Raw genomic sequence first — 13,540 nt, forward strand, 5'->3', positions numbered from 1 at the left:
AATTTGTTAACTCTGCCAGGATTCCTGATTCATTGCTGGGTCATTGCTGTATCAACTGGGACATACAAGTGGAAATTAATCACCCAAGTCTAATTTCCAAATCTGAAATTACCACCATTTTAAACACTTTTAGTTTCTTATTTTTAGTTTATTTAGTTTAAAAAATTAGTTCTCAAGTTTAGATTCAAGGCTATAAATTTTTCTCGTGCATTAATGTGTGACTTTATTTTATTTTTATTTGAAATTCTTAGAATTACTTTTAGTTGATTTAACATTATTTAGTAAAAAGTCCCTGTGGAGACGAACTTTGATTACTTATCATTGTATTACTTGTTTGTGATTGTGTACACTTGCGCAATTATAAAGCAATAAAATTTTCACAACAAGTTTTTGGCGCCGTTGCCGGGGACTTTAAGTTCTAAATTTTGTTTTATCAACTAATTGACATTCTAAGAATTTTTGTGCTTTTAATCTTGCTGGTTTGTCTTTGGAATCTCAGGTATCTATAGTGTATGAACCAACAAGAGGACTTTGAACTTGCTCCTATTGACCCCGAGATTGAACGTACATTCCGAAGAAGAAGAAGGGTTCAAAAGGCTAAGGGCTGAGACATCATGGCTGAAAATTTTGATGACGATGGGGTTGCTCCACAAATTGTTAATCCCATCATATTGGCAGATGATCGAGCAAGGGCTATAAGGGAGTATGCAGCCCCCATGTTTAATGAGCTCAATCCAGGCATTGTGAGGCCTGAAATACAAGCACCGCAGTTTGAGCTCAAGCCAGTGATGTTTCTGTTGGAAATTATTTTACCAGGATCTTAGATCTACTCACAAGTATGTTTATTAACATCCTAAATATGAACTTTCTAAAACGATAAAATAAACACATATAAAGTTTAAGAAACCTTACATTGGGTGCAGCGGAATAATATGACTCCTTCCGTTCAGATATCTAGCCCTTGATTCCTTTACGTAGCGAGCATTATCAATATCTGAACCTGGATCTCTTTCTCTGAATCTTTGATGCTGAATCTCCTTTGCTGATGATCTTTCTTCACGATCTTCCTCACTATGATTGAGGTATCACTTGATGTGTGTGGGCACTACTCATACACTAAGGATTTCGAAATTCTCAAGAGGGAAGAGAAGAAGTGACAGCTAAAGATAGGGAGAGAGAAGGCTCAGGTTTTTCTCTGAAGGAAAAATAGAAAATTTAAGTGTAAATTTCCTGAAGCCTTCACTATCTATTTATAGCATTCCACTAGGGTTAGATTTGAATTATATGGCATTAAAATAATGAAAAAATCAGTTTAAATTTCCTACAAAAGTGGCTGGCCCTACACTTAGTGGATTGGGCCTTGCTTTTTGCAATTTTGCAATTTTAACACCTTTTGTATCTGATTTTCTCAAAAATACCAATTTCCTAATTCAACCATTTAAATGCCAATTCTAACTATTTAATAACTATAAATAATTATTAAATAATATTGTCATTTATCATATTTATTAATTGAACCATACAAAGTATCATAATTAACAAATATGCCCCTATAAACTCTTTCTTTACAATTTCGCCCTTACTTAGTGAAAAATTCACAAATAGACATAGTCTAATTTGAGAATTATAATTGATTAATCAAAACCAATTACATGAGTCTTACAAGCAATATTATCTCAACTAGTGGGGGGACCATGGGTCTATATAACCGAGCTTCCAATAAGTAGATCAAGAATTTAGCACTAAAATTCACTAACTTATTAATTCTTCGTTGAATCCACGCATAGAACTCAGAATTGCACTCTCAGTATATAGAATGCTCTATATGTTCCACCATATAGACACATCATTAGTTATCCATTGTTATAATCCTAATGTGATCAATGACCCTCTATATGAATGATCTACACTGTAAAGGGATTAAATTACCGTTACACCCTACAATGTATTTATTCCTTAAAACACTTGACCCCGTATAAATGATATTTCAGCTTATGTGAAATGAGTACTCCACCATTTATGTTCGTTTGGTCAAGCTCGAAGGAGATCATCCTTTGCTTACTATTCGCCAGATAGAAGCTATAGATTCCATTTTTATGATAGCGCTCCCACTCAATTGCACTACCGTGTTCCCAAAATGTACGTATCACCCTGACCTAAAAGTAGGCTTAACTAACAAATCAAAGAACACGAATAGCCTTTCAAGATTGAGCCTAATCATAACAGGATTAAGATCATTTGATCTAGGATCAACTAGGCGATATTGACTTGAATAGATATTACGGTAAGTTTAATAAATCTAAGTCAAAGTTCAATATCGGTCCCTTCCGATGCATACTCCATGCATCCAACACGAGCTTTACTTTAACCAATGTTACGGAAAGAACATAGTATTTCTCCAAATACAAGTAAACTCTTGTTGTAGATTATCATATCAGTAAAACCCTGTGTCTGATAAATCTAGGAAACTTTATTCACATAGTCATGTTTACTTTCCAATGTGTTGACGGCACAATAAACAGGATCAAGTATGTGAAAAGGGTTTCGTATGAATTTATACATTATGTACATATAATCATGAAATAAATCATGTGAACCATGCAACATTAAATGTTATTTCTGATCTATATTAATAAGTAAATCTGATTATATTGAAATGAGTTTTATTTAGGGCATAAAACCCAACAAACTCCCACTTGCACTAATATAAAACAAAAAGTGCGTTTCAAATAATCTCAACACCTTGATATACAAATCAAGTGTAGTAGTAGTAAACTCCTCGTAATAGGATCTGAAAGGTTGAATTAACCACAACCTTTTCTCCACCATTACTCTTCCTTTAATCACAAAATCATTGATAATGTGAAATTCCTCTCTATATGTCTACTCTCTTGGGATACTGGATTCTATACCTTTGGCAACTACTTTTGGTTAATCAGGAAATTAACACTAGTAGTTTAAGGCAATTTGGAATGGTGCCAAAGATGTATAGAACTTTCCTTAGACTGAATAAGTAACTTTCCTGCAGCTTTAACATTCAGTCTCTCTCTGGTAGACTTAGAGAATTCAGATAGGTTTTTACACTTCTCCAAAATCACTATTCCACCCCCAGAGTAACCACCATCTTATCAGAAAGATTTATTAGCACATAGGCAAATTTCGAAATCTGATATGGTGTAGTCTAAGAGTTTTAAACACACCCTTATAGACTAACATATAGTTCCTCTTCTTTATCTTAAGATTTACTTGATTGTCTTCCAATGTTCTTCTCCTGGATTAATCGATACCTACTCATTACTCCCACTCAACAGCAGGTGTCCGGTCCAAGGCATACAAAAGCATATCTAAGACCTCTCACTTGTTGATGTAAGAAATTCTTTCATGGCTTTATCTTTTACGGAATAGTTAAGACTTTTCCTTAGATAAATAAAATCTATGCCTAAGAAGTTGTGAAGCTTCTATAGATTGCCATTAGAAAGAAAATGCTTCAGCATCTTACTAAAGTAAGTTGCTTGCATTAGAGTAAGTAATTACCAGGTATACCACAAGCCATAGGTTTAGATAAACTCAAACCTATAATACTAGGAACAGGAAGTTTTGTTAAGTCCATTGAATGGACTTATAAACGAAAATTTCCTTTTATGTCCTTGTAATAGAAAACTTTAGGTTACTCCATGTGAATGGATTAAACCATAGTTCTATTGGCTTTCTTCTTAGTTTCTTATCTTGACAATCCATTACTTGTTTAAACTCACAATGGATTTTAATCACTAGTGTCTCCCAAGTCATAAGAAGGTGAGTTCCTAGAAACTCTCCCACTACGACAAGGTACCGTGAATTATGTCTAAGAAAACTAAATGGTATTGATCTCTTCGGTTGTGACAAGACAACAGAGGCAGTGGGATCATCATATGTCATATAAGATGATAGAACACTTTTGGAATCAAGAATTAAGTATCTCCTTTATTTGCTACTTGTTTTTCGGACTTAGTCATTTTCTTAGAAAAGTAGTATTTGTTTGAACAAACACTTTCTTATCTATTGACAATGGGATGGTCCACCCCTAATCACTTAGAATAGCTAAGAAACCATGGTTAACAGTTCTAGCTTTTCTTAAGATTTTGATTAGGTCATCCATGAATCTAGTAATGATTTACATTAAGTATACAACCATTACATCATTACGAAATTGTATTACCATAGAAGGATTTAGGCAACGACTAGTAACTAATCATCAACATGCAACTCGAAATTTCTGGGGAGGTAAGTTTGGATATAATTCAAAAATCAATTTAATGATCTTTGAACTGCATATCTACTAACTATTTCTCCACCCCTATCAGTTCGCAAGATCTTTAACCACTTACCTTAATGGTGTTTAACCATTGCTAGAAATTAATGAAATTTTTCAAACATTTCAAATTTCTTTGCATAAGGTATAATCTAGAGTTATCGTTTTAAGAATACAACGAAAAACTCATATCCACCCCTGAATGTACATTCATCTGCGAATGAGATGAACTACTTTCAGTGGATATAGGCATATTAACTCTTTGCAGAGATTGATCTTGTCAAATCCACTATGAACAAGATACAAATGCCATAGATTAAAAGAAAGTGGTAGTGTCTATGATGACATAGGTTTAGTTACATCAAAGAGTTCTTAGAATACTGCAAGTGGATCCTGGTTACAGAATACCTAACTCATATTCCATACAGTTTTAATCCATTAATAGAAGATGGATATTAAACACTTGAGAAAGTGTAACTGTATTGTATTCTGGAATTAGAAATTTAAGAAAATTTCTATTTGGATTCTAAAATTAAAGTCAAAGACTTAAATTCAACCAAATATAATGAGTAATTCTTTCTTGGACCAGCACTACTAATACAAACTCTAAGTCAGATTTGCCCATACAAGTAGGAGATTTCTAAGATTGAGGTTTTATATCAATTGGGAATAGAATTTCGGGATTATAATCATATGCGTCATTTAATTTCTTAAGAGAAAATATAATGACATGAAATGATTTATAGACCATTCATCCAATGATATGTTTGAAGCTAATTCGAAATGAATAAGCTAAGAGGAATTAGGATAATTTCGTTTAAAATAAGAATCCAACGATGCTTCGATTAGCGAAAGACAAAGTAATCTTATTTATGTAATCTTCTTGTTTCATATTGTAAAAATACTAGTCTAATGTGTCATCAATTGATGAACAGTTAGATGTCGCATATACAATACTTATCTTTCGAGATCTTACACTATTATGTATGTCTAATGGTAAAAATCCATTAGGGATTTATCTCATTAGAAAAACAAACATGTTAGACCAACAATGAAGATTCGAAATTAAACTACAACTTAATAACAGAAAATAACATGGTTCAATATAAATTCATACACAATTTAGAAATTATAAACATATAGCAAGTAGGAATGACTAGTGAAAATACTAAAACATACAATCCTAAATAATTTCCAAGGTTTTCAACAAACTGATACAGTGTCCCGGTAGGCGAGAGTCAAAGTATCATTTATTGAATAGAGTTGTCAGCTCATCTAAAATAGAAACCATTCTAGCAACCTTTTATTCGATCAAAATAAGAATCCAACGTTGTCCCGGTAGGCGAGAGTCAAGGTTATTCTCATTTTATGAGCTTCCACCATTGTTTCATGTTTCATAAGTTTATCTCTAAGTAGTCACCGTAGGGGAGAGTCTAATAGAGACGAAAACTTACAAAACACTTATCAAATGAAATCTTACGGTGTTAAATGCGTTCAACGAATAACCATCCATAGGGGGACGAAGTCTAGCGTCTCGAGGTTATATTGAAAACATTTAACTTTTGTAAGACCAACAATGGAGATCGAATATCTTAATAATAATCAAGCTCATTATTTAAAGTGAGTTGTATTTTCTTTGATTCTCTTTATTTATTCTATTTATTTTAAATATATATTTATTTAAAATTTCCAATTTAGAATGAAAAATTCTAAATATAAATTTTAATTTAATATTTATAAATTTTACTTAGATGGATATGAAAATAATATGAATTATTTCCATCTTAGTAATAATTTCCAATAAATATTTAGAAAAATATTCAATTTAAGTTGTTACAAAATTAATTTAAATTAATTTACAACTCAAATTTAATTTTCTATAAATATATATTGCATTTCGAAAAATTAAAGTATTTAAGAATACAATTTTCGAAAAATGCATATTAAAATAAAAAATAAATCCTGGAAAAATTATTCTAATTTAATGTTGGCCCAAAATTAATTAATAAAATTAATTTACAACAAAAAATATAATTTTCCTATTTAATTAAATATATAAGAAAAATTTCAAATATTTAAGTATGATGATGAAAATCAACTTAAATATTAATTTTCTATTTAATTAAATACACTAGAAAAATACTTCAAGCAAAAATATCATCTATCTAGATTTTCCTTTGACTAATTAATTCAATTTCTAATAATATACTTTAATTCAATTTATTTTAAATTAATCAATAAATGAAAAAAAAAATCATTGATTTAAGTTGATCCAAGAATTAATTAAAATAAATAATTAATTTACAACTTAATCTATTTTTCAAGATAAAATTCGAAATTCTAGCATTTAAGAAATGCAATTTCGAAAAATTGATTAATAAAATAAAGAAAAAATATATTTTGAAAATTATTTAAATTTAGTTGAAAAATTAAATTTCAACTAAAAATAATTTTCTTTTTAATTAAATGTCATGAAAAAGAAATATTTAAGTATGATGATTAAATCAACTTAGATATTTTATTTTCAAATTAATTAAATGTATTAAATTCAAGAAATAAATAATTAAGTGTAGAGAAGGCTTAATTATTAATCTCTAGTTTAATACTAGGAAAAATATACTTAAAATAAATTGTACCAAAATTAATTATATAAATAATTAATTTCACAATTTATAATATTTTCCTATTTAATATTAGAAATAATAAGTAGTCTAGAAATAACTATCTAGAAAATATCTTATTTGACTAAGTATCTTTTCCACAAAATTTGAAAAAATATCTAATTTAAGTTGTATTAGAAAAAATCTAGAACCTAAATATTTTTCAAATTTAAATTTAATTAAATATCAAAAATTAAGTTGGAACCACTTAATTTGAAAATATTCCATTTTAAGTTAATATTCGAAAAGATATTAACTTAAAAATATCTAAAGAATCTTAATAACCAATGCCTAAAATTCCTCAACTTAATTTTGAAATTTTGAATTCAAAAGATATTCAGATTTAAGTTGGTTAGTTGAAGATAACTAAATATCAACTTAAATAGGAATATTTAATGAAAAATTTAAATTAAGTTCCAGAAAGAATCTAGATGGTTATAATTCTATATTTAATTAAATACAAGAAAATACATATAGTTTAGCTTAGAATAAAAAATAATTCTTTAAACTATATTTTTCTTAAATTAATTTCAAAATAAATGAAATTAATTATGTTGCTAATCAATTTTAATTAGGTTAAACTAGTGTAATTAACCTAGTACAGTCATTCAAATCGAGCAAATGGGCCTTCACAATTGGGGTGGTTTGTGTGAGGGGAGTCTTGGGTTCAGTATGTCGTACCCACTTCTATGGCTCCCAACTCTCACACAAGGCCCAAAAGAGAGGAATTTAACCTTAATAAGAACAACTGTTATTAATTGAATAAGCCCAAAACTAAATGGGCCTAAATAAAATCTATCAATGACTATGACATTTTATTTAGCAACATTAACCTATATGCATCTATAATAAAATTAAACACATAGGCTCACACAGGCACACTTTGGATGGGTCCTATCATGTTGCTAGGTCATACACAGATGAAAGAAGATTGTAAAATTTACCTGTTACAAATTATTAACTTGACCAAGGGAGCCATCAGATCATTAGATCTGGCAAAAAGTAACCATGGCTATTTGCAATCAAGTAATAATAGGTTTTGAAAACTTACAAACAAGCTAAAACACATACTCCTGCAACAGGGTTAGCTGGATAGTTGGAAGTAGGATTTATTTAATTTTAAATAAATAATTTCGAATAAATAAATAATTAAATTAAAAAAAAATATTCGAAAAATAATTTAAAAAAAATTAATTTCGGAATTTAAAATTAAATTTCGAAAATAAAAAAAAATTAAAATTAAACCTACTTTTTATCTTATATCTATTTAAAATTACATGATTATAAATATCTATTTTAAATTTAAATAAGGTCAAAATATCTTAAAAAGATTTAAAAAAAAATCTTAAAAGATAAGATATTTTTAAATATCTTAAAAGATAAGATATTTTAAAATATCTTAAAAGATTTTATAAATATCTTAAAAGATATTTTTTTAAAATATCTTAAATATCTTAAAAGATATTATAAATATCTAAAAAATCTGACCTTAAATTTAAAAAAAAATAATCAAATTTAAAAATAAGATAGATTTTTAAGCAAAAAGATAAATACTAATTCTATTCGAATTCAAATTACACTAATATCTTGAATTAATTTAAAAAAAATTAAATTAATTCAAAATGATAATTAGAATTGAATTAGGAATAGTAATAGTATATATACAAAACCATACAAAAAATTGGAAGTTAATTCCATGAAAAAGTATGAAAAATTGAAGAAAAAGGAAAAAATCCGAAACTGTACGGACAGTTCTGCGATCGCAGGAAACTATCAGCACAGCCCCGATTTTGTCAAATCTTCAAAAAATCATAACTAATTCAAATAAAATCCAAATTGAGTTCTGTAAAAGGCTAACTTGCTTAATTTTTTCCATACTATCCAATAAAAATAATTCCAGAAACGAAATCACAATTATTGTTCACGAAAATTTCACAAACATCAATCAATCATCAAATAACACTCAATACAACATGATACCATCCAAAGAACATACAAACAATCGTTTTAAAGTCCAAATTACATGTAAGTAAATCAATTACCATGGCTCTGAGGCCAGTTGTTGGAAATTATTTTACCAGGATCTTAGATCTACTCACAAGTATGTTTATTAACATCCTAAATATGAACTTTCTAAAACGATAAAATAAACACATATAAAGTTTAAGAAACCTTACATTGGGTGCAGCGGAATAATATGACTCCTTCCGTTCAGATATCTAGCCCTTGATTCCTTTCTGTAGCAGAGCATTATCAATATCTGAACCTGGATCTCTTTCTCTGAATCTTTGATGCTGAATCTCCTTTGCTGATGATCTTTCTTCACGATCTTCCTCACTATGATTGAGGTATCACTTGATGTGTGTGGGCACTACTCATACACTAAGGATTTCGAAATTCTCAAGAGGGAAGAGAAGAAGTGACAGCTAAAGATAGGGAGAGAGAAGGCTCGTGTTTTTCTGCGAAGGAAAAATAGAAAATTTAAGTGTAAATTTCCTGAAGCCTTCACTATCTATTTATAGCATTCCACTAGGGTTAGATTTGAATTATATGGCATTAAAATAATGAAAAAATCAGTTTAAATTTCCTACAAAAGTGGCTGGCCCTACACTTAGTGGATTGGGCCTTGCTTTTTGCAATTTTGCAATTTTAACACCTTTTGTATCTGATTTTCTCAAAAATACCAATTTCCTAATTCAACCATTTAAATGCCAATTCTAACTATTTAATAACTATAAATAATTATTAAATAATATTGTCATTTATCATATTTATTAATTGAACCATACAAAGTATCATAATTAACAAATATGCCCCTATAAACTCTTTCTTTACAATTTCGCCCTTACTTAGTGAAAAATTCACAAATAGACATAGTCTAATTTGAGAATTATAATTGATTAATCAAAACCAATTACATGAGTCTTACAAGCAATATTATCTCAACTAGTGGGGGGACCATGGGTCTATATAACCGAGCTTCCAATAAGTAGATCAAGAATTTAGCACTAAAATTCACTAACTTATTAATTCTTCGTTGAATCCACGCATAGAACTCGAATTGCACTCTCGGTATATAGAATGCTCTATATGTTCCACCATATAGACACATCATTAGTTATCCATTGTTATAATCCTAATGTGATCAATGACCCTCTATATGAATGATGTTTACCTTTGTAAAGGGATTAAATTACCGTTACACCCTACAATGTATTTATTCCTTAAAACACTTGACCCCGTATAAATGATATTTCAGCTTATGTGAAATGAGTACTCCACCATTTATGTTCGTTTGGTCAAGCTCGAAGGAGATCATCCTTTGCTTACTATTCGCCAGATAGAAGCTATAGATTCCATTTTTATGATAGCGCTCCCACTCAATTGCACTACCGTGTTCCCAAAATGTACGTATCACCCTGACCTAAAAGTAGGCTTAACTAACAAATCAAAGAACACGAATAGCCTTTCAAGATTGAGCCTAATCATAACAGGATTAAGATCATTTGATCTAGGATCAACTAGGCGATATTGACTTGAATAGATATTACGGTAAGTTTAATAAATCTAAGTCAAAGTTCAATATCGGTCCCTTCCGATGCATACTCCATGCATCCAACCTGAGCTTTACTTTAACCAATGTTCTGGAAAGAACATAGTATTTCTCCAAATACAAGTAAACTCTTGTTGTAGATTATCATATCAGTAAAACCCTGTGTCTGATAAATCTAGGAAACTTTATTCACATAGTCATGTTTACTTTCCAATGTGTTGACGGCACAATAAACAGGATCAAGTATGTGAAAAGGGTTTCAGATGAATTTATACATTATGTACATATAATCATGAAATAAATCATGTGAACCATGCAACATTAAATGTTATTTCTGATCTATATTAATAAGTAAATCTGATTATATTGAAATGAGTTTTATTTAGGGCATAAAACCCAACAGTTTCAAATGCTCCAAACCGTGGGGCAATTCAGCGGGATGCCAACTGAGGATCCTCACCTCCATCTCCGTTCATTTTTGGAGGTGAGTGATTCTTTCAAGATCCAAGGAGTGAGTGAAGAGGTGTTAAGGTTGAAGCTATTCCCATTCTCACTTCGAGACCGAGCTAGATCATGGCTCAACACTTTGCCGCCTGATTCTGTGACCAATTGGAATGACCTTGCTGAGAAGTTTCTGAGGAAATACTTTCCTCCTACTAGAAATGCAAAATTCAGAAGTGAGATCATGTCTTTTCAGCAACTTGAAGATGAGTCCACAAGTGATGCGTGGGAGAGGTTTAAGGAACTTTTGCGAAAGTGTCCACATCATGGCATTCCACATTGTATTCAGATGGAGACTTTTTATAATGGGTTGAATGCAGCTTCTCGAATGGTGTTAGATGCATCGGCCAACGGTGCTATTTTGTCGAAGTCTTACAATGAAGCATTTGAGATTTTGGAGACCATTGCAAGTAACAACTACCAATGGTCCAACACAAGAGCTCAAACAAGTAGAAAAGTGGCGGGAGTCCTTGAGGTAGATGCAATAACAGCTTTGACAGCTCAAATGGCTTCCATGACGAATGTTTTGAAGAATTTGAGTATTGGGAACGCTAAAAATATTCAACCAGCTGCCATTCAAAGTGATGATGTCTCATGTGTGTTTTGTGGAGAAGGGCATGTGTTTGAGAAGTGTCCATCTAATCCGGAGTCCGTTTGTTACATGGGAAATCAGAATTTTAACAGAAACAATGGGGCATTCTCAAACTCTTACAATCAATCTTGGAAGAATCATCCTAATTTTTCTTGGGGAGGTCAAGGAGCAAGCTCAAGTACCACACCAGCCCAAGGAAGACAAGCATATCCACCGGGTTTTTCACAACAACCCCGACATTCACAACATGCTCAAAATGCCCAACCAAGTTCTTTGGAAAGTCTAATGCGGGATTATATGGCCAAAAATGATGCGGTGATACAAAGTCAAGCTGCCTCTCTTCGAAACTTAGAGTTGCAACTTGGACATTTGGCCAATGAATTGAAAGCTAGGCCGCAAGGTTCTTTGCCTAGTGACACGGAGAATCCAAGGAGGGATGGGAAGGAGCAATGCAAATCCATTCACTTGAGGAGTGGCAAGCATCTGAAAAATTCTGAGGAAATAAAGGGTAGTGGGGAGCCCACTTCAATCAAAAACGACGAAAAATTGAGTAAAAAAACTGCCCAGGAAATTGCTGATACCAGACCAGTTGATACAGCATCGGGTCAGCAATCTGACAGTCAGCAATCCGCACCAGTATGTACTAAACCACCCCTTCCATTTCCTCAAAGATTTCGGAAACAGCAGCAAGACGGGCAATTCAAGAAGTTTTTAGATGTGTTGAAGCAGCTCCATATCAATATTCCCTTGGTGGAAGCATTGGAGCAAATGCCAAACTATGTCAAGTTCTTAAAAGACATTTTGACGAAGAAAAGGAGGTTGGGGGAGTTTGAAACTGTAGCTCTTACCGAAGGATGCAGCGCCATGTTGAAAAGTAAGATTCCACCGAAGTTGAAGGATCCGGGTAGTTTTACAATCCCTTGTTCTATTGGGGGGGCGGGATGTTGGAAGAGATTTATGTGATTTGGGTGCAAGCATCAACCTCATGCCTATGTCGATTTTTAAGAAGTTGGGTATTGGTGAAGCACGTCCTACAACTGTTACATTGCAACTTACTGACAGGTCCATGGCCCATCCGGAAGGAAAAATAGAAGATGTTCTAGTACAGGTTGACAAGTTCATTTTTCCAGCTGATTTCATCATCCTAGACTATGAAGCTGATAGAGATGTGCCTATTATCTTGGGTTGACCATTCCTTGCTACCGGGAGAACTCTGATTGATGTGCAAAATGGGGAGCTCACAATGAGGGTGAATGATCAAAAAGTCACCTTTAATGTGTTCAATGCTATGAGATTTCCGGATGAGATAGAAGAGTGCTCCCGCATAAGTGTAATTGACTCGATAGTGGCTGAAAAATTTCACAAGGAAGCTTGGGAGGATGAGAAATTTATAAGTTCTTTTGATGAGCTTGAAGACTTGAGTGAAGATGAAGACAACCAAGTTGCTTGGGTGGAGCCATTGCAACCTATTCCTAACTTCAAGAAGCCCTTTGAATCTTTGGAGTTGAAGGAAAGTAATTTTAAGCCTCCAAAACCCTCCATCCAAGAACCACCGAAGTTGGAGTTGAAACCATTGCCAAGCCATCTGAAGTATGCCTATTTGGGGGAGAATGACACGCTACCAGTTATTATAGCATCAAACTTGGTAGTTGAAGATGAAGGTGCTTTGCTAGAGGTGTTGAAAAAGCATAAGAAAGCAATTGGGTGGACTATGGCGGACATAAGGGGTATTAGTCCAACGATTTGCACGCACAAGATACTTTTAGAAGCTGGTTGTAGCAATTCTGTTGAGCATCAGCGAAGATTGAATCCCGTCATGAAAGAAGTGGTGCGAAAAGAAGTGATCAAGTGGCTAGATTATGGTATTGTGTACCCAATTTCGGATAGCTCATGGGTTAGTCCTGTTCAATGTGTGCCCAAGAAAGGAGGAGTCACGGTGGTGG

The 13,540-nt window shown here is 32.1% G+C and overlaps 1 protein-coding gene and 1 non-coding gene across 2 annotated transcripts; one reads left to right on the forward strand and one right to left on the reverse strand.

The window, feature by feature from the left end:
* The first annotated feature begins 614 nt into the window (after positions 1-614).
* Positions 615-12,560, forward strand: LOC133035754 (uncharacterized). The gene is made up of 3 exons (XM_061111932.1): positions 615-785; positions 11,295-11,528; positions 11,733-12,560. The coding sequence occupies exons 1-3, from the start codon at positions 615-617 to the stop codon at positions 12,558-12,560; spliced, it is 1,233 nt and encodes a 410-aa protein (XP_060967915.1).
* On the reverse strand, positions 11,172-11,278 carry LOC133033836 (small nucleolar RNA R71). Its single transcript, XR_009685897.1, has one exon. It is a non-coding gene; the product is annotated as a small nucleolar RNA R71 (small nucleolar RNA).
* Positions 12,561-13,540: the final 980 nt, after the last annotated feature.

The sequence above is a fragment of the Cannabis sativa genome, chromosome 1, assembly GCF_029168945.1.
Source record: "Cannabis sativa cultivar Pink pepper isolate KNU-18-1 chromosome 1, ASM2916894v1, whole genome shotgun sequence".
Lineage (NCBI taxonomy): Eukaryota > Viridiplantae > Streptophyta > Magnoliopsida > Rosales > Cannabaceae > Cannabis > Cannabis sativa.